This window comes from Stomoxys calcitrans, chromosome 4 (genome assembly GCF_963082655.1).
Source record: "Stomoxys calcitrans chromosome 4, idStoCalc2.1, whole genome shotgun sequence".
In the NCBI taxonomy this organism is placed as follows: Eukaryota; Metazoa; Arthropoda; class Insecta; order Diptera; family Muscidae; genus Stomoxys; species Stomoxys calcitrans.
This window is the reverse complement of record NC_081555.1, coordinates 50,637,866-50,660,586: the sequence shown is the minus strand read 5'-3', so window position 1 is coordinate 50,660,586 and position 22,721 is coordinate 50,637,866. Positions and strand designations below refer to the sequence as shown.

At 38.0% G+C, this 22,721-nt stretch overlaps 1 protein-coding gene and 1 long non-coding RNA gene across 2 annotated transcripts; one reads left to right on the top strand and one right to left on the bottom strand.

Moving 5' to 3' along the window:
- Positions 1–8,991: 8,991 nt before the first annotated feature.
- Positions 8,992–10,139, bottom strand: LOC106080841 (NFU1 iron-sulfur cluster scaffold homolog, mitochondrial). Its single transcript, XM_059366769.1, has 3 exons — positions 10,013–10,139; positions 9,697–9,950; positions 8,992–9,628 (listed from the first exon to the last, which is right to left on the bottom strand). Exons 1-3 carry the CDS (start codon positions 10,072–10,074, stop codon positions 9,105–9,107), a joined length of 840 nt encoding a protein of 279 aa, XP_059222752.1. The 5' UTR covers positions 10,075–10,139; the 3' UTR covers positions 8,992–9,104.
- Positions 10,140–10,240: 101 nt separating this feature from the next.
- Positions 10,241–11,003, top strand: LOC131996807 (uncharacterized). Its single transcript, XR_009398010.1, has 2 exons — positions 10,241–10,352; positions 10,577–11,003. It is a non-coding gene; the product is annotated as an uncharacterized LOC131996807 (long non-coding RNA).
- The last annotated feature ends 11,718 nt before the right edge of the window (positions 11,004–22,721 follow it).

Genomic DNA, 22,721 nt, shown 5'->3' with positions numbered 1-22,721 from the left:
CATGAGGCTACTTCATTCGAATGTCACGTTCGAATGGATTTACGTGAGAGGGCGAGAGTTAAGGCTGAACTGAGAATGCCCAAGAGGACCACTCTTCAAAATCAACAGGCAGCAGACCCAATCAATGATTCGTTTGTATACACTGATGTAGATTTTCCGGCTATTAATTCGAAGAGGCCTAAATTGGTACGCTTGAATAGACCTCGGAAAAGAAGAGGTCAGACGAAAACACTGGTTAATGATACTAGCATGTTGGAGGAAGACAACAATGCCTCTGAATCAGAGGTGGTGACTCCTGACGAGAGACCAACTGTAATACCAGATATATCACCAACAGAACTTTCAACTGAGGATGTCAGTTCACTTAATTTGCCAGAAGACGCCGACGGGATTATTATGGAACCGATCGGAACTTCAACATGTGAAGATATTGTTATCACGGAGGAAGTGATTAACGAAAAAACAAACATTACTAAGACGACGCTCAACGACGAGCCAATAACATCAAGTGTCAAACCCAAAACCAGCAATACAACATCAACCACCAATTGTAACACAACGTCTTTACAAGATCCCTTTCAAAAATTCCAACAATCTGTTCCTATTGAAGAAAACTACCAAATCCCTAATGAGGATCAGGACTTACGTTTTACACAATATAAAGATAAGTGCTAGATGAAGTTAATTCAAATAAATCTCACTAGTATCAGGAACAAGAAATCACAACTTATGGAATTTTTGAGGGAGCACGAAATTGATGTAGCATGTCTTTCTGAGACATTCTTAGACCCGGATGAGGCTTTTACAATACCTGGATATGACATGATAAGATGGGACAGAACCACCAATGGCGGAGGTGTTGCCATCTTATTACGAAGAACACTGACATACAGGGCTATCCCGATCATAACTACTAACAACAGATTGGAAATTGCCGCGTGCAAACTGGAGACTCATTTTGGCAACATCGTAATTATGTCGGCATACATACCACCATCTGCCACTTTTAACAAGAACGATCTTAGCCACATGTTGTCTTTGGTTAATAGTGATGATCACTATATAATTTGCGGAGATTTCAACAGCCATCACCAGATATGGGGTAATCGTAATATTGACGACAAAGGTTCGATGATGGTCGAATTCATAGAGGACAACGATATAGTACTGCTGAATGATGGATCTAAAACGTTTTTTGGTTGCGCAAATCCTACCGCGATTGACCTTACATTATGCAACCCATCGTTGGCTCTGATTGCAACATGGACAGCCATGAATGAAACCTTAGGTAGCGGGCATTGTGTGATAAGGGTATCACTTCAATTAAGACCTAAGGTCCAACAAAAGATCTCTTATGGTGTCCCTCGTTTTATCCCTAAAGATACCTTAAACCAGGGTGTTTGGGGCATACTTCAGAGCGACACTTTTAGGATGACACAAGAGGGTGAGAAATTTGATGTGTTTTCTAGACTTTTTTATGAAAAGTTTAAGGCAAGGACTGATATGAAAAATCACCCTGACACGCCATGGTGGAACTTAAATTGCAAGAGGACTAAGGCTAAACAAATTCGAGCTGTTTGCGAATTCAGGAAGAGGCCATCGAGGGAGAATTTTAAGAGATTTGCTTTATCCAAAAAAGAGTACTTTTACACTATCAGGTCCGAGAAAAGGCGTGGCTGGAAGTTGACATGTGAGGGTATAGACTCAGAGATAACACCTACTGAACTTTGGAAGATCATTAAGAGATTTAGAGGCATGCACGTTCCCAAATCACCCTCAATACCTGATTCATGTATAGATCCATTTTGTGATACACTTGCCGGTCCTCAGGGCCCTATTTTTATTTCTCCATGCTATGAAGATGAGGTTCCCGACGCCGCGTTCTCAATGCCAGAGTTGGAAATGGTAATTGCTGCCTCTCGGGATACCACACCCGGCTTTGATGGCATTCGCAATGGCCATATCAAGGAATTTGATGGTGATATTAGGAATGCACTCCTTGACTTATTTAACGATGTGTGGAGAAGCAGACGAATTCCAGTCTCATGGATGCAATATAGGATAACACCGATACATAAAAGAGGTAAGCCTAATGATCAACCTGATTCATATAGGTCCATAGCCGTCCTGTCCTGTTTACGTAAGTTGTTCGAAAAAATGATTTGTCACAGAGTCGAGCACCATTTGGAATATGAAACCAGGATGAATAACTCACAATTTGGATTTAGGCGCGGAAGATCTACCTACGACAATGTTGTGACCCTCTGGTCGGCAGCCCAGGTTGCAAGGAAGGAGGGCAAATTTACAATTTGTTTATTTCTCGATATTAAAAGCGCCTTTGAGAATGTGAACATTGACTTATTGATATCCAGATATAGGACACTTGGAATTAGCGGACATACATGCGAGGTGTTATACAACCTACTACGATATAAAGACCTTTTTATGGAGAGGAACGGTAAGACCTATCGGAGGAGGTCATTTACCGGAACACCACAAGGCTCGGTAATCAGTCCTTTAAGCTTTAATGTTTACATAAATGATCTTTTTGGCAACTTGGAATCTGAGATTTTGGGATACGCCGATGATGTAGCTGTGTTTTACTCTGACTCGTCATTGGAGAGGTGTATTGAGAAAGTACAGCACGACGTATTTATTTTGGAGAATAGATTGAGCGAGTTGCAGCTTTCACTCTCTCCAAGTAAATCGAAGGCTATGCTGATATTACCCGGCAGGAGGCGCTTGGGCCCATTGAATCCATGTTTGTTGATTGGAGGTTCCTCAGTCGAATTCGTCAGTACATTCTGTTTTCTTGGTTACATACTGGATCCACACCTTAAACTTGACAGACACGTCAAATATGTCAAGAAAAACTGTTTTGCGTTCATGAATATCTTAAGAGCATTGTGTGGCGTTACGTGGGGTGCAGATCCGCAAAATTTATTACTACTCTACAAGGGAGTGGTAAGACCCAGAATGGAATACATGGCTCCGTTGTTAATGGATTGCTCTCCCGCCGAGTCTCTTATTTTACAAAGAGTACAATTCAAGGCCATAAGGGTCGCTCTGGGAGCGATGATCTCTACTCACACCCTTGCGTTGGAACAGCAAGCTAAAATCATGCCAGTGCCGGAGAGAATTGGACTTTTGGCGAATAATTACATCAACAAGATCATCTCTAACAGAACACATCCAGCAAGAAAATATATAATGAGATATATCAACAACGGTTTCTCGGGATCTGTGTTCATGTCCGAATATGGAAAGAAAATTCGTGAGTTTAAGATCGAGGACTACGAAAAGATACCTAGATATCAACACCCTTTCGACAGTGTTACGTATAGACCTAAGGTGGAATTTATGGATGTTCGAAAGGGATGCACAGATGAGAAGATCGTGTTGCAGCAATTTAACCAGATCATTGAAGATAGATGGAGACAATATACCAGGATATACACAGACGGATCTAAGACTCGAGAAAGGACTGGCCTTGCATTTTGGGTTCCAGATATGGACATAGAGGCTTCCTTCTCGATACACCCAGTTAATACAATATTCTCTGCAGAGGTGTACGCAATAGTCGAGTCGCTAAAATTCATAAAGGTGAATGATATTGGTCAATACATTATTATCTCAGACAGCAGGTCGGTGTTATCGGCCTTGGATACATTTGGAAACAACAGGACACATCCACACATATGGTCAATAAAACACCTCTTACATCAATTGGCCGTGGCTGGCTACACGATAATTTTTCTGTGGGTACCCAGTCATATGGGTATACCAGGAAATGAGTACGTTGACTCTGTTGCAGTGAATCATGAGGATGCCACGGACCATCCTGCGATACCCCATATGGAGATAAAATCATATGACAAGGCTAATGCTATCTGTCGATGGCAACAAAAATGGGACGACAGCCCTCACGGCCGCAGACTCTACTCTCTATCCCGTACGGTGAATACTACGCCATGGTTTAAAGATCGGAAATTACCTAGGGGTGTAATAACCCTCATTTGCAGACTCAGATTTGGACATACACTAGCCAGAGAGCATCTGAAAAGAATTAACATAGTCGATACCGACTTATGTGAGTGTGGCTCTATTCAGTCTATAGACCATCTCACATTTGAATGCCCCAACATGGATTTAGACGCCAGAGACCTACTGATTGACAGGGCCAGAAGAATCGGAATCAACCGAACTAGCTGTCTGGAAATATTGCAGAAGGACGACTGCAATCTGTACATGGCAATTTATAAATTTTATAAACGTTCCAACAAATTACTTTAAAAATTTCAACAATCAACCCTATCAAACAATCAAACAACATTAAATTTCAACAATGCAACCCGGCAATTTACTATAATCCCCAACTATGGATCCCAGGAAAGGTGGCATCATAGATCTGGTGTCTCAGTCACCTTTTATTAAATGTTTCATATGCGCAGCATATGAAACCAAGAAGAAGAAGAAGAAGAACATACCTCAAGCATCATTTATGAGTGCATCATGCGTTGTTTGGGTTGAGTTACATACCACACACTTTTTGCTCCACACGGATTTCTAAAAATCAAAATATTTATGTCATTTCCAAAGTTAATTTCAATGGAAATGGTAAATAATGTGATATATTATTAAAATCAATAAAGAATTTCTCTAAGTTATGAACTGCAAAACAATTTTTTAATAGAAACATATTCAAATCATATGTTTTGCTCCTTGTAACGCGTTTAAAGTTGAGATAGTTGGTTAACTTAATCCGTTAGATGCATGCGTGCATATGGTGCGTAACTCACACAATACAAACCAACCTAGAATTACGACTGCACTAGTGGAGTCTTTCGAAGATAGTTGTCCTCTTCGAGAAAGGAAATCAACCCAAGGAAAACCCTGGATAATCGAGAGAGATTGGGAGATTCGCAACATTGGGAAAGAGTTCAACAGACTTTTTAACAGAGAACGTCGTAAAAAAGCAGAAGTATATGGGGATGCGCATAACACATTGCTCAAGGAAATCAATAAGATTACCAGAGCGGCAAAAAGCACCTCCTAGAAACTTTTCTGCGAACAGGTCGATAGTGTTAATGATGCCGCCAAGATGAAAAAGTTTCTCTCAAAAACCCTTGTTCAAACTGAAACCTTAGTAGACGACATAGGAGTGAGAGCAGAGACAACGGAGGACATGTTGAGGCTTTTGATGAAAATCCATTTTCCATAGGATACGTGAATCCCGAACTCACGGAGACACCGGTATCTTGGAATAATGAGGTTGATCGATGGTTTATCATAACGGAATTTATGGTCAAGGAAGCCTAGAGGAGCTTCATACCATTTAAGTCACCCGGAGCTGATGGAATAATTCCGACGTAAGGAGGCCGACTATTTTTTAATTTGTTTTTTTGCCGAGAGCAACGCAATGTTGATGTTTATACCCAAACCCAGCAAGGCGAATTATGCGACACCAAAGGCCTACAGGCCTAAAAGCCTTAAGTCCTTTATACTCAAAACCATGGAACGCATTGTGAATACCATTATAAAGAGTAGGACATCAAGCGAACTGCTTAAATGCAAACAACATGCCTATGTCAAGGGAAGGTCAGTGGAGACTGCCCTGCTCGAGGTTGTGCATAAAATAGAATAATCCTTCGATGCTAAGACGTACACACTGGCAGTATGTATTGGCATCGAGGGGGCTTTAAGCTATGTGCGGACCGACACACTGATCCAATCCTTAGACCAGTAGCGAGTCAACCCAGTTAGACTGGATAAACCATATTCTAAGGAACAGGTGGATAAATATGGGTACCATGACATAAATATTAGGGAGAAAGTGGCACAGGGCACGCCACAGGACCCCATTTTATCGCCACTGCTTTGGGCGACCACTATAAATAACCTATTACGGATGCTTACTGATGTGGGATTTGCACCCGTCTGCTATGCTGCTATGCAGACGATGTTATAATACTTTTTAGGGGTAAGGATCCGAACCAGCTATGCGGAAGCGTCGAAAAGATTTTGCATATGGTATATGAGACCTCAATGTTAACCCAGAGAAGACTAAAATATGCCTGTTCACGAGGAAGATAAAGATTTCAATATCCGACAAGGTCAAATACTGAAGTGTGATCTTGGACGGGAAACTGCATTGGAAGTGACAAATTCAGAAACGGAGAAGGCTCACAGTTGTTGGGCACTATGTAGATAGACCTTATGCTCGAAATGGGTTCTGAATTCTAGGAAAGTCCACTGGCTCTAGAGATCAATACATACTTATGCCTCAGTAGTTTGATGGATTACGATGGAGAAAAAGTACAACGTTAGGACAATGCAACAGGTTACGAGAACATGTTGTCTTGGCATAGGGGGAACAATGTGGAACATGCCCACTAGGGTACTGGAGATTATTCTAGATATTCGACCCATAGACATACAAATTAAGTGTGAGGAAGCCATTGCGGCTATGAGACTTAAGGCGATGGGAGAATGGATAGAGGATTAGAGTAGGTCATACCATGAACGTATGTAATCGAGGCGACGATAGGAAACCTGGAAGGATTGGAAGAGGTCTCCGATCGGATACATTAGACGACACTTGAGGTAGAGTGCGAGGCACTGCTGCCAGCAGCATAGTCTTAGATTGACGGAAACCTCGTATTGCCATTTGGAAGATCATGTTACACGGATGGATCAAAGCTAGTGTACAGATTGGCCGGTGGGTCTATATTGAGAACCTGTCTGTTTCAGACTGCCTGACCATGTTGTTGTTCTTGTTGTGGTAGCCACATTTGTATGTGGAGGTGGCGATCCTCATCAAGCTCTTATATGAGAGCAGGGTCGTTCCGGTCTATACGACCGATCGCCGCGGAAACATGATGGCCGTTGGTTATTTAAAGGCGCCTGAAACTCGCCTTGTCGTATGAAGCATCATAGGAACTCAGTATTTACGCAAAAGTCGGTGCCGACCGGCTGCTCACTGAGACTCCCCGCTCGGTACCGCTGATTGTAAGCTTCTAGCGATGAACACTGCACAGATCGGATCTCAAAGTTCCCGCCTGTGTGGGGCTCACAGCTATACCGTGCCAGGATCTTGCAGGCAGAGAACCGAGCGATCATGGAACGCGTGGGGTGGTGTGGTTTTCACGCGAGGACGTCGAGTGTGAACATCTATAAGGGCAGTAAACTAGCCATCAGGGCAATAACAACCAGGATGGTAAGATCACGAACAGTCTTGGTGTGTAAGAAGGAGATTAATGACTTCTTTGAGGATGGCACGATCCGCATCGTTTGGGTGCCGGGCCATAGCGGATTAGGGAGGAATGAAAAAAGCAAACGATTTGGCAGTGAAGACCAGAGGACTGCAGTCAATAAACTTGGTTAACCCGAAGCCTTTCGGGTCGACGCAGCCCGAGTTAGGGACTGCGTCCGAAATGGTTGTTAGGACGGCGAAAATCCTATGGGAAGATCCGGATCGTGAGAAGACGAGGCTATAACTGAAAGGAAGCAAGAAGGTGGTCAGTACAGCTTTGGGTACCATAAGAAGACACAGGACTGCGAGCTCACTTATGGAAAATTGGTGCGGCAAGTCATAACAAGTGTGGGGCATGAGGGGAGTATGATGAGACATTGAAGCATTTCCTCGGGTGTGCTTTAGGTTTCACTTATCCCCTAAAATCGAATGCTTATTATCACGTTAAAAAAGTTTCAAAATATCCTAAATTTTTATCATGAGATTTCTAAGATAAAACCAAAAAAGTAGCTTACAACAAGTAATGATTTGGACTTTGTGTTTCCGTGATAATAATTGATTAGAGGGGAAAAGTGAAACCTTGAACACACTTGTCTGTCATCGCCCGGCTTTCGCGGCCAACAGACAAGCCTACTTAGGTGGGGCACAATATCAGATATGAACCATGGTAAGAGCGTGATATGAAAAACAATTAAGGATTTTGTAGGCAGCACGGAATTCCTAACTCAGATTTTCTTTTTGAAGTCGACTTTTTAGTATTTAGTGCGATGGGGCGAATTAATATCCGCACACTCTTTTCAACCTACCCTAATAAAAATCATCTCGACTTTTTGTATAATACGGACAAAATGCGAACTTGAATCTTCGACAGTTAAAGTCAAAAATGCTAGGACTTTCTTAATAAGGTTAATTATTTAATTATCATATACAGGGATGCCAACTTAGTGTTTTTCGCAATAGATTTGGTACTTTTTAGGTTACTAAAAACCCGAAAAGGTAACATCTGGTGCCAAACGAAAAAAAGGCACTAGGTGGACGTGTTTTGCATTTCTAGTTAATGCTTGTTATCGTTTTTTTTTTTTGTAAGTTCGAGTTTTTTGGTGTCGCTTTCTGTCACGGGGAGCATATTTCTTTCAAATACTCAAATCATTGGGTAAGATTAAAGTTTTACCCAATGATCAACGACCACTTTCGACGAGTCCAAACGAAGCTCTGCTTAAGACACCTCTACAAAAAAAGTCTCATATAGCTGAATACTTCACAAATGTCGGCGGTATTAACGGGGGCAAAACTTTCACTGAGCATGTTTCCTTGTGTTCCACCCGTGATTTAAACCTCGGCGTTCTTACGGGTCAATAAAATCAACAGCTGGACGATTAAGATACAATCATTCGATGGCGAAGTGCCATTATATTTTTTCAATTCGTTCACTCATCGTGATTTTCATGGTTTTTTACTTATTCCAGGAATAATCCAAACGCTAAGCTACAAAAGCAATTTTTTCCTTGAAATTATAAACCTACTTGCAAAAATTTTCAAAACACGAAGTTAGTGCTTTTTTTACACAAAATTTCACGACTTTTTTTTGTTGGTATCACTAATCATATGTCCCATGTCATAAACAATAGGAAATAATTTTGTTATCCTCCTTGGGAAATATTTCAATAAACGGAGTACCTATTTTTGAGTTATATTATTTCAAATTGTCTGTAATAAATACTCAATTGGCAAACACAATGTTGTAATAATGAATTAAACTAATCTTTAACATTTTATTATTCGAAGCTCAGTAAATTTTAGGTTTTCACAAAGTTTCTGTCGCATAACAGCTAGTGTCTCCAAGTACATTGATTTATTTTGCTTCGGCTGTGTCACCACCTTTCTCCTTTAATTTAATGTTCTGTTCCAACTTTTCAAATTCCTTGTCAACTATTTTATCCACAGCGTCGAAAACTTGTTCCACACCTTGTACTTCTGGTATATAAAATTGTAACATATTTTCGACTCCATTTTTGAGAGTGACAATCGAGCTTGGACATGAAGAACAAGAACCTTGCATTTTTAATTTCACAATGCCATTCTCGAAGCCCATGAATATTATATCTCCACCGTCTTCTTGGACCGTTGGTCTAATTCGACTATCCAACAGCTCTTTGATCATCATAACTGTGTCATCATCATCATCGTTAATTTGTGTGTCGGTATTTGGTTTTGCCTCATTCAATATGGGTAAGCCACTGGAAAAAAAGTCCATGATAACAGCAAACACCTCAGGTTTTATAATACCCCACTCAGCTTCCTCTTCTTTGGAAATGGTTATAAAATCACTACCAAAGAACACAGATCGCACACCCTCTATACGAAATAAAAGTTTAGCTGGAATAATATAAAGGTTCATAATTGCGTTTTTATACATGTGCATATTATATTAATTTGACAAATACCCAATGGACTGCAATAAGCTGCCGATACTGCCGGGAAATCATAAGTGTTTCCTTTGCCTAGAACCTCAATGCCAGGAAGAAATTTTAAACTATCTGGATTCGGTGTGTCCTGTGTCTGTATGAACATTGTCCGCTGTTGTTGAGGAAACATATGCCGAAAAACCGTGTTGCTAGTTTTCAAAAGTTTGCCATTGCCTTGTGCTCCCATCAGGATCCCAACATTCTGCATTAAACTCCTTTGTTGGATAACATTTCTATTGGTTATTGAGCAATAAATAACAATTCTCAGAGAATAAATTAAAAATGTGCATATTACCCATAAGCCAATTTGTTTATATTACGTGAGTTTCTAATTGCGTTGAAAATTATTTTAGACATTTTGCCCTTTCAAATTTCGTTATTCTATGTACTTAACTAACATTTTATTTACTATAAACACAGCTGATAGCAAAAATGAACCTTGGTAAGCCAAACTGAACATACTCCACTTTGGCAAGTGAAACAGAACAGTGGGTAGAATTGGAAGGTAAAGACACAACGTGGTCTCACGCAATCAGTTGAAAACTGTTTCTTTGGTAGTGTTCAGGATTCACTAATGGAAGGTTAGGTCACTTGCGCAAACATAAAGTGGATAGGCCTCATGAACATCATTAAAGGTATCAAAACTGCCGATTGGAAATGTCATCAAATGGGAGGAAACGTAAACGAAGAAAGAATGTTAAAAGAGAACAAGTTTACATCCTAAATGCCAACTTCTGCCAAAAATTAAAAAAAATTTATGTCGGCTGACCGCTTGGCTTAACCTTATTCAGTGAATCCTAGTACTAGGCTTTAATTGGTTATTATTATCTGTTACCGCATAATATCGATATCTTTCCAGTACTACTTTGCACTGCAAATCTATCATAGAACATGTGACTTGCACTGAATGGGACTGAAATAATTGCCTTGGAGAATGACCGCCACCCATTGCACCCGAAGAAATCGACCTCCCCCGGCAAACCAGAGTGGTTCTGGCTCAGTTACGTTCCGGCAGATGCAGCCGCCTCAATTCCCACAGAGCTAGGATTGATGCCGACGTGCAAGATGTATGTCCCGTAATGTAACCAGGGACCGCACGATACACGTTACCTGTTTAGCTGCCCGGCCAGACCCACACGACTCAGACCCAGATCCCTGTGGCACACCCCATCTTAGTCGCAGAGTTCCTGGGTCTTGACACTCAACAGAATCAAACAGACGAAAGATAGAACACAATAAACTGCTACAACAATAACAAATAATTGCCCGTTTAGATGGCATGTGTACATAGTCATTTTAATAGTATTGGTGAAAACAAAGGTGTATGCTTCACATGTACACATATTCATGAAAAATCAAAATCATTTGATTTTTTTCGATGTATGGGATCTACCAATTACCGTTTACAAAGAAATATGTGAAGGCTCTAACGCACTATATATTCTTGTCTTATGACATGTCACTTGTCTCATGTATCATTGGTATTTCAATAAGTGTGTCAAATTTGCCAATTAACATACGATTCATCATTTTTGCTATCACACTAGTATGTTATTTTTAAATGACATAACCTCAAAATGTGAGCAAATGCTGATTTTTTATGGTTACAAATTGTTAAAGTTGTGAAATCAATTTAATTTGGGGTTGCTTTTATTCAACTTACAACAAAAACAGCAGGTTTCTTTATGTTTTTGTCTAAAGGAATAGAGCAACACTCTAATCGAAAAAACAATAGTGCTATTTTGAAGTATGATTTTCATGTGTTATTTTTATTTGTATCACATAATGTGTACAACAATAGTACAACAATAGCAACATTTGACATGTAATAAGACAAGAACATGTAGTGTGATTTGTGTAGTGTTCATCGTCATTACGAGTAGCTCAGCTGGGAGCTACCGGGTGCCTCCACAGGTTGCGGATAGTGGAATTTGGAGCAGCTGCAACTGCAGAAGCGGAAAATCACCGACTCCTGTTTAAACGCTGAGTGCCAATGATACTTGATATGAAAAGGCGAATTTAAATAACCAATGACCATAAGGTTCCCGCGGAGATCAGTCCTTTGGACCTGAACGAGCTTCCCCACATATGAAGCATGACGAGGATGGCCACCTCCACATACAAAAGTGGTTACAACAACAATCATATGTAAAGTTGGGTATTTTAAAAAAATAATAAAACCCAAACGGTCTTTTGGTATGAAAATAAAAACAAAACATAACTGTCAAATTCCGCTCACGGAACAATTAGATTTCCGCGACTATTCCGAAAGCAGAAAGAAAACCAACCCTTTGCGACTGAAATTTTCATTTGTTTGCGAGCGAAATTTAATAGAAATCAAATGTTTTTGTTTCTATACTAAAACACGTTTTTGTATCTCCACTTATTATTTTCTCTACTTTTTATACAAACTAAATGATTAAGTGATTAAGTGTGTGTTTATTTGAGTCTTCTTCTTTTTCGATTACATTTGTATGTACTACTTATCGATAACAATAAAAAAATTATATTCAGAACTATTATTGTCTCGTTCCAATACACGATGATATGGATACTTGGCTACGTGCTTTACAATGAATTGAATAGATATGAATATGGATATCAAAACAAAGTGAAAAATCAAAAAGGCTTGCTCTCGGCCTTTACAGTTGCTTACAGAGCAAAAAGTGTCTGTTAATACAAAAATTTACTTATAACTAGACAACAACTATAACGAGATAACAATATTCTGTTAATAACAATAGCTTACAGAGCGACATGAATAACCAGTTTATAAATGTAAATGTAAATATCACAGGCAGGATTCACTGAATAAGGTTAAGCCAAGCGATCAGCCGATATACTTTTTTTAATATTTGGCAGTACTTGGCATTGAGGATGTCAACTTGTTCTCTTTTTACATTCATTCTTTGTTTACGTTTTCTCCTATATGATGACATTTTCAATCGTCAGATTTGACATCCTTAATGATGTTTATGGGGCCTATCCAGTTTGTGTTTTTGCATGTGACCTAACCTTCTATTAGTGAATCCTGTATCACAGGCTTGTATGTATATATTTAAAAGGAATGTTCATATGCATTGGACAGAACATTTGAACATGTTATATACTATTTGGTTTTTGGAGTTAAGTACGTAAAACGAATATGAGCCTAGCTCAATTCGTATGAGTATTTAGAATACATATAAAAATATTATAAATTATATGTTATTATATACTGTCGTATAGTATTATATACTATTATATATTATTATTATATTATAAAATATTATAATATAATAATAATAAAGTGGCAACGCTATGCCTGAATAGACGTGTGTGAAAGAGCAGCTGATCATTTTTATTATTTTCTTTGGCTTAACTTTGTTTACGGACCTAACTTGTGATCGCTTATACCAATTAAAGTTTAATTTGTTTGGAGTGAATGAAATTTGCTAGAAAAATTGTGAATTTCCCCACAGACATTTATATTTCATTTTCCAAGTGGCTTTCCATTGCATAACACTGCATTGTTGGCGTAAAACAGTAACAAAATATTGCTGAATTCATCTCTAAATGTGCCTTTTTTTTGCCTTTTGCTTTGTGCCGCCTTCCGTTTCAAAATAAGCAAACTGACTTATTGCACCATTTTTGTTGTTGTTGTTGCTGCTGTTTGTTGACATTAAAGATGCCGGGTGCTGCTAAAGTAAATTGTGTTGCCTGTAGTGAAGCTATTGCTAAAAATGGAAGCATAAGATGCCGCATTTGTTCTGGCTGGCTTCATGCATCTTGCGCAAAACTCTCTGAAAAGGATCTAATAGCGCTTATGGCTATTAAAGTCTCTGCATTTATATGCAACAACTGCGAGGTTAAGATTGGTTCAGGTGGCTGTGGGGGCGATGGTGGTGGCATTGCTGATGACATACAGTGTCTAAATATGAAATTTGACGACTTTCTTGCTGTTAACAAAGACGAAATGAATTGCATCAAATCTGTTTTGGGCGAAATAAAGACTGAGATGGCATCTTGCTTAAAAGAAATAAAAGCTGAAATTGATGTATGTATGTAATAAACGCATCGATGATGTTGCTTCAACATGTCCTGCAAGAATTAATGCTTTGGAGGTTGGAATCAACATTTTGCATCGACGTATCTATCGTACTGATATAGTTATTGATGGATTGCCTTCGAACTTGAAAGACTTGGTTGCCGCTGTTGTTGTGTTAGGAGATACCTTTAAGATACCCCTCACTAAGTATGATATAAATAATGTTTGCTATATGCACAATCGGAAGTTGGTTCTTGTTAAGTTTAACTCTCTACTAGTCTGTGATGCTATTATGAAGGAGTACTATGCGACTCGGACACTGAAAGTTAGTGATGTTATTGCGGAAGAAGGTTGTGACATAAATAGCAGAGTCTATTTAAATGATCACTACACACCAGCTGCGGCCCTACTTAACGCTATATGTAGGAACTTGGTGCGTAAGAAATTAGTCACTAAGTACAGAGTGTTGAATGGTGACAAGCTCAGGGCTAAGGTGTTTCTTCATGATGGAACTGAAGTTGTCCGTGATTTCAACCAGTGTTCTTCACTTGTTGAGGATGATACTTCTGCGCTTGTCCAAATTTCTTTTTACTTTTGAGTTCTGCTTTGTATGTACATATGTACATTTTTAAAACCTTGATTTAACTGATTTACGTTTTAAATTGAACTACCGTCCGTTTGTGACCTTTTAAATTTCTTTTTAATATCGTTAAATCTTGGTACCATGTTTCTCATTCATTTCTTTTTTACAATTTTATATAAGAAAATTAAAGAAATTTAAAAGGTCACAAACGGACGGTAGTTCAATTTAAAACGTAAATCAGTTAAATCAAGGTATATATATATATATATATATATATATATATATATATATATATATATATATATATATATATATATATATATATATATATATATATATATATATATATATATATATATATATATATATATATATATATATATATATATATATATATACATATATATATATATATATATATATATATATATATACATATATTTTTCTATCATTCTCTGAATAGTAATTATATTTATGATCTCATAATATTAATGATTGGCTGTGTCATTTGAATAATTGATAGTTTTTAATGTTTTTAAGTTTCATAAGCAAATTATATCTAATATCAACAGTTTGGTTCCCCACCATGGTAGTAATTTTAACTTTTGATGTCTTTTGATTTAAATATGGGTCCTGTGGTTAGCAATTATGCAAATTTTAGTTCTGTTTTGGGCACAATGGTTGGGAAATTTAATGTGGGACATATAAATGGTCAGAGTATTCGACTCTCTCCTAATTCTGTCAAGCTTGACGAGCTCAGGTCGATTTTGTCTGAATCCAAGCTGGATGTTTTTGGAATTTCTGAGACATGGCTGAAACCTGTTGTTTCTAGTAAAGCCGTTAGTATTCCGGGCTACAGATTTTATAGAAATGGCCGTAATGGGATGAGGGGTGGTGGAGTAGGTGTATATGTGTCAAATACTTTGAAACACAAAGTTGTGTTTCGTTCTTCTGTTTTGGGGAAATGTGAGTCCCTATTCGTGGAAATAACCTCTGGTAATATGAATCTTTTATTTGGTGTGGTTTATCTTCCCCCTGTCGGCGATATCATGTCTTTTGAGGAACTACACTATGACATTCTTTTGAACTACTCAAAAGTCATTATTTTTGGTGATTTTAACTGCGATTTATTTAATGTATCGAGATCTACCTTATTGCGATCTGTTTGTAGTAGGCTTGATTTATCTATCTATTGTACACAATTCTAGACCGACCCATTATAGTGTTGCTCATGGATCATCATCTTTAATAAATTTTATGCTCGTAAGTGATGGCTCAATGACCTGTTACTCTAATCAAGTTCAGTGTCCATCCATTTCTCACCACGCACTTATTTTTTCATCTTTTAATATTGTTTTGGCGGCTTTTGAGGACATAATAGAGTACAGGGACTATGGAAATATTGACTGGGACGGTTTGATGCAGTGCTTATCTGCCTTTGATTATGCACCCTTCTTTAACACTTCTGAAGTCGATGATTTGGGTGCTCGTATCACCTTGCTTTTTGATTATCTTTTTGCGTTCGTGCCTGTTGTAAGAAAAAGGATTCATAATGACGGCGGTTATTGGATGAAGTGCAGAAAGATTTTGTCTGCTCAGAATCTTAGAGATTTATCATATAGTGCATATCAAGAGCATCGTACTCCTGAGAATTGGAAGACTTTTTGTAAATATCGGAACAAGGCCAAATCCGTTATACGGAAGGAAAGAAATAGATATTATTCTGAACGATTTGGTAGTTTAGATTCCAAGGGCTTTTGGCGTGTTCTTAAGGGTTCTGGTCTATGATGTTGATGTTGATAAGATTAACAATTTTTTTGGTTCCGGTGTTCAAGCTAACCGACCTATAAATATTGATTTTGAATTATTTCCTGATATTGGAGATTCGGTATCCTTTCGTTGTGTAAATATTGATGATGTTGCGGTAGCTTTAGGAAAAATTAAGGCCAGGTCCATTGGTGTTGATGGTATTCCTATCAATTTTCTTAAACTTTTATTTCCCTACACTTCTGATTTGATTTTGCATTTATTTAATTCTATTTTGACTTCTTCTGTGTTTCCTGATGTATGGAAAATTTCGCGTGTAGTACCAATTCCTAAGTCTTCTATTATTCGTGGTCCTGATGATCTAAGACCTATTTCAATTCTTCCAGTACTTTCTAAAGTTTTCGAACATATTCTTAAAGATCAAATAATGTTGGGTGCTGGGCATAAAATTGTTGATTCCCAATATGTGTTTCGATCAGGTCACAGCACGACATCTATGCTGCTTCATCTTACTGAGTCAATACGGAATGGCTTGAATAAAGGGAAAGATTGTGTCATTTTGTCTCTTGACTTGACTAAAGCATTTAACTCTATTTGCTTTGGTACTATGCAGGATTCACCAATAGTGAATCCTGGGTACTATGGTTAAGAAATTAAGGGATAACTTTAAATTTTCTAGATCTGCTTGCAGGCTTGTTATGTCGTATATGTGCGGTAGATCACAATTTGTTGATTTTAATGGAGCTCAATCTAGCATTATTCCCCTCTCTTCTGGTGTGTCGCAGGGTTCGATCATAGGACCTCTTCTTTTTATACTCTACATTAATGATTTTTCTGAATTCCTTGGACGTAACTTGTGTGACACCTTTCTTTTTGCAGACGATATATATCTTCTTTTTAGTGTGGATCGTGGTTTTAGCAATATTTTGGAGATGAATATTAATGTTTCTATAGGACGAATCTTGTTATGGTCTAGTCTAACTCGCTTTCTATCAATCCTTCAAAAACTAAGGCATTACAGTTTGGATCCCAGATGCAGCCTGTATTTGATATTTTTGTGGGAAATTCTAGAGTTAATTTTGTTGATAGGATTAAATGTTTGGGGATAGTGATTGATAAAGACCATAATTTCGGTTGTCATATTGACTCTCTCCATTCTTGTATTTATAGTATTTTGCGTCGGTTGTATTCGGCAGGTATTTATTTCCCTTCGTGGGTGAAAGTCAGACTTGCTCACGCTCTGTTAATGCCTCAACTTTTATATGGCTTGGAGATAACGTCAGGAACATTTGACTATAATCTTCTTAAACTGAAACGGGCTATGAATGCAGTAGCTAGGTTTGTATATAATGTACGTGTTCGTGACAACATTTCAGGGTATGTCAAAACCTTCTTGGGAACTTCTTTTGACCGTTTAATTGATGTACGAAATATTTTATTCTTTTACAAAGTTATAAGAAGTGGAACACCGGTTACACTGCGTAGATACTTCAATTTTTCTCGCTCAAGTAGGAGTACTCAGATAAACTTGCCCCGTATATTTAGGTCTGTTTTCGAAAGATCATTCTGTATTCGTGTGACCAGGAGTTGGAATGTATTGCCCGCTGAGTTAAGAATCTTTTCACACTCGAATAATGTATTTCGCTTAAAGCTTATTAACTTCTATTCTACAGATCAAACTTAATGTTGTTGCTTGAATCTTTTTGTATTGCTAACATGGGACTTGTTAAAAAATCCAAGAGTTTAAATTTTTGCATAATCTTTTTATGGCTTGGGAGCCAATTAAAATGAATTAGGCTAAGAATCTTACATCTTTATGTAACTGTGAAGTATTTAAATTTTTTAATGCTTATTTAGGAATATATATCGTTGTAATACGTTTTTTTGGCCGAGGAGGCTTATGTATTACTATCAAGAAATAAATAAATAAATAAATATTAACATATCGTTTAATCATTTCTCATCCACGATGTATATAATAAATAAATATTAACATATCGTTTAATCATTTCTCATCCACGATGTGTTCCTACAGATGTCTTGTTGAAAAATTCTGTTATGCTGAGGTGGACTGAATCGTTGTCAATGTTTTCATTTATTTTGGCCACTGGGGACAGGTAAGCTGAATCAGTCCGTGTTGAATTTTTCTCTAATTCATAAATTTCCTTCAATAGGTCATTTTCATGCGTGGCTAGCTTTTCAACGAAAGTTTTTTGGAGCCTTAACCCATAGAAGCATAGAGGTTCAATACCTGAGGAATTGTAGATGTAAGTATTTGCATATCTTTTTGTGCGATTTTGATAATGTTTGTTCACACATTTTCTCAGGACTTTTCTTTCACAGATTTCCAATTCTTTGGCCACAGTGGGGGAGATGGTGAACCAAATTGGAAAGCCGTAGATTAGCACCCGTCTAATAGCCACCTTATAGAGCAGTAGTTTAGTGGACTGCGGCAAGTATTTACCAGTATTTGCCAGAGGCGTTCCTGATACAAATCGCATGAGATTTGGCAGCGTTTATTCTAATGCCCCACTTGTCATAATACTCGTTGATGAGTCTCAGGTGTGCAGATCCTTTTTCAAAGGCGATTTCTGGAGATATATCATGGGCATAGATAAGACAGTCATCCGCATATAAAATGGCCTGCGAATCTTGTGCTGCATGAGGAAAGTCATGAAGAAATATATTGAAAAGAAGTGGAGCCAACACACTTCCTTGTGGTACTCCACTTTCGACGGCTCCTAAGGCAGATGTTGTACCTTGTATATCGACACAAAATCGTCTGTTCGTGAAGTAATTGGCCAAACTCTTCATAATATGGGGATCAGTCTCCAACTGAATAAGTTTATATAAAATGCCCAAATGACAGACTGAGTCAAATGCTTTTTCTATATCAAGTGATATAGCAAAAGTGCATGATTGATTGCGTAGATTGATAGAGATGTCATGATGAAATTTAAGTCGTGCATGCTGGGTAGAATGTGCTTTCCTGAAGCCGAACTGGAACTGAGGTAAGGGTTCAATAACATAACCGTTTTCAATCTTTTCTTTTAGGACGAGTTCAAATACTTTCCCAATGTTGGATAAGAGGGAAATCGGACGATAATCGGACGGAATCATACAATCAGTTTTCTTTTTGATTGGAATTATCTTTGCAACTTTCCAATCCGACGGAAAGTAGCCATTGTTTATACAGTGATTGAAAATCAATGTGAGTAGTTTTATGGTTGAGTCCGGGAATTTTCTCAGTACAAAGTTGGAAATTCCGTCTAAACCGCTAGATTTCTTATTATTCATACATTGAATAATGTCCTTGACTCTTTCAGCATTCGTGAAGTGGAAATTATCTTGGTTGTGGACTGCGTTGAATTCATCGTTAAAGGTATAAATATGGCAGGGAATGACATTTATACAATCTGATATTCTCGAATGTAAATCTCTAACTGGGTGCAAAGGCAGTCTTTTTCGGAAAGTTTCTGAATAAAATTCTTCGAATTGGTGTGCAATATCGGAGCTGTTGGTGAGTATGCTATCGTTTCGGACAATTTGCTGACAAAATGGTAATTTATTTTTCCCAGTAAGTTGATAAATTTGTTTGAAAGCGGATGGACTTGGTTTAATATTCCGCAATCTCTTGTTGAAATTATCAGCCTGTTCCATGTTGACAGTTTCCTTGATAATAGTTTTGATCAATTGTATTTGTTTCGATAATACGGTATACTCAGTGCTTAAACGGTTCCCCGTCTGGTGAAATAGTTTTTTTAATTCTTTCTGCCATAGATGTTTAATTTTATACAATTTTTTCGCTTTTTCCGAAAGTGGGAATTTATATCCTTGGAAAAGGCTTTGTTTAGTATGGGCATTATGAATTGAATTAAAAGACGCTTTGAAATCACCAATTAAAGTATCAATCTCGTGATTTTCAAGATTGGAAGTAAAAAGAGGCATAATGCGGGAGGATGCAGAGTTCATATCCTGGATAAAATTGGGCCAATTTGTGTCTTTATATGACGTACATGTTCGTGGAGCCCTCAAGAGGAGTTCCGGCTGATTTACACGGAGAGATAGTCTAATTGGGAAATGGTCCGAAAAAGAGGGTAAAGTGGTGATCTTAAAATTTGGCATAGTCCTGTTCAGCAGATGTGGGCTGATCAGAAAGTGGTCCAGAAACGAAGAGCCATTTGGGTATGAAGGTGAGGAGTCACATAGCCGATAAACGTCCAGGCTGTTATCTTCAAGCCACTTTCGTAATAGCTTGCCATTCAAGTTTTCAAGTAAATCACCCCATACAGGACTTTTCGAGTTCAAATCGCCACCCAATATATAACCATCAAAATTTCCACACAGTTGCAATAACTTGTTTAGATCAGCCTCGAATCTTTGCGGAGTGTAATTGCAAGGCACATAAATTGATCCAATTAAAAATCTACCACGGGTGTCATCATTTGCAAACTCTAATTGTGCCAGCGCAGTAATTATCCCGACGTCATTCAAAAATATTCGATTATATTTTATCGTATTTCTAATAGCAATACCAACTCCGACTGAACAGTTATTATAAATGAATTGTATCCATCTAATTTTGCTTTTCTATTTTCTTTCAGGTGACACTCCTGAATGAAGCCAAAGTCTATTTTATTCCGATGCAGGCAGTTTTTAAGGTCGATTTGACGACTAGTATCAACTAGAGATCGTACATTGTAAATCAGAAACTTTATGAGTCTATGGTCCATAATTAACTCGCACTTTATTTAATAGGCGCAAAAATTCGATTTTAGCCTCTGTTTTCGGCATATTTGAATACTCTGATAAAAATATGTTGATCTCTTGCTCTAGAGTCAACTCTTCAGGTTTCAGAAATAGAGAAGCTAATTTCAAGAATTGGTCAATGACAGGTGGTCTCTGTTGCTGAACAGTGTTCTGTGCAGGACGTGAATTAAAAAGGTTGGAAAATGTGTGGCCAGGAGTTATCGCAGACAAGCCTACCGCCCTAGTGACATTGTTCCTAGCAAGAGATTTCACCTCAATTGCCTTGGCTACTCTTTGCTGACGGGCAGCAACATGTTTCTTATACGCTGGACATCCCCGCCAGTTCGCCGGGTGTCCCACCTCACCACAATTGGTACAATGGGGATCTGACGAATCCTTCTTAGTGCGTTGACACTCTCCAGGTTCGTGAGTCTTATCGCATTTGACGCACTTGTACTTCGAATTACAGTTCTTTGCAATGTGCCTCCAGCGTTGACAACGACGGCATTGTATTTCAGAATCTTTTCTCCTCGGCTTTTCCCAGGAGACAATTTGACATTGTAGGCCCCTAATACCAGAGATTATGGACAGGCCTTTACCAGGAAATAAGGATACCAAGAAAAGGCCAGTATTACTGTTTCTTTGAGTTTTATAGATTGTAACATTACAGTGTTACAGTGTTCGGGACAATTTCATCCAATTCTTCCTTTATATCCTTTATTTCAGTACTAGCTGTGAGACCCCGCAAAATAAAGGGAGGCTGTTTCAATTCCTTTGGTGTGAACGAGTAAGAATGAATGCCCTTTTCCCTCAAAAGGGCCATCATTGATGAGTGAACGGACGGATCAGCGAAAAATATCTTACTTTTATTCTTATTCATATTCTTTACCTTGAATGAGAATTTAGGTATGGTTTCCCTTAAGGAGTCAACAAGCGCCTTGATGTTTACGTTGAAAATAAAAATTGGTGGACACCATTTTGGTTTGGTTTCAGCGTCGTTGTTGTTTTATTGCCATCGTTGGCCCGGGTGTCTATTTGCTGCAGTAGATGTCGATGCAAAATCCACTTGGGAAAGTACACTTAGAATGCCAAATGGGTTGTCGTCCGTCTGCTTATGTCTCTTTAATCTTTCCCGAAGATCGGGGATTTCAGTGTCGCTTTGATTCGCTGCAATCTCCTTATGCTGCCTTTATTTGCATTTATTTGCGCGCTCAGGTTGTTTCTATTTTCACCTTTTGAAATGTATTGAGATGTTGAAGTCTCCTCCTCCGCTACATCAAAGTCCATGTCCTATGGTAACAAGCCAGGCATCTTATTTGCAAAAATTTGCACTTTAGATGCCTGTTAAATTAGTGCTTTTCCGAAAAATTTATGAATTATTGAATTTTTCTAAGGTAAATAAAAAAATATACGTCTGGATGAGTTCAGAGTTGCCGTGTTTTTTTTTCTACAAACTAAATGATGCAAACTAAAATGATGCCGGCAATAGTTTCAAGTGTTGCCACTATAATAGTTTTTTAAATGTTGCCACTATAATAGTTTTTTGCCATTTTACTCACCATAAACAGAGTACTACTTTTCCCCCGATTTTCAGTCAACGTATCGCCGATGTTTTTTTACATGGAGTTTGACAGTTTGAACTGAATACTCAGCTTAAGGTCGCAGAAATCAATCAGCAGACATATATGATTGATATTAAATTTGTGGCATTACATGCCATTGAGGATGTCAACTTGTTCCCTTTGTTATATTCATTCTTTGTTTCTGTTTTCTCCCATTTGTGAAATTTTTTATTAGCAAATTTTGATATTCTCATTGTTTATGGGGTCTTTCATTTTTTTTTTGGTTTTGAAAAGAAAAATGACTACAACAATGAAG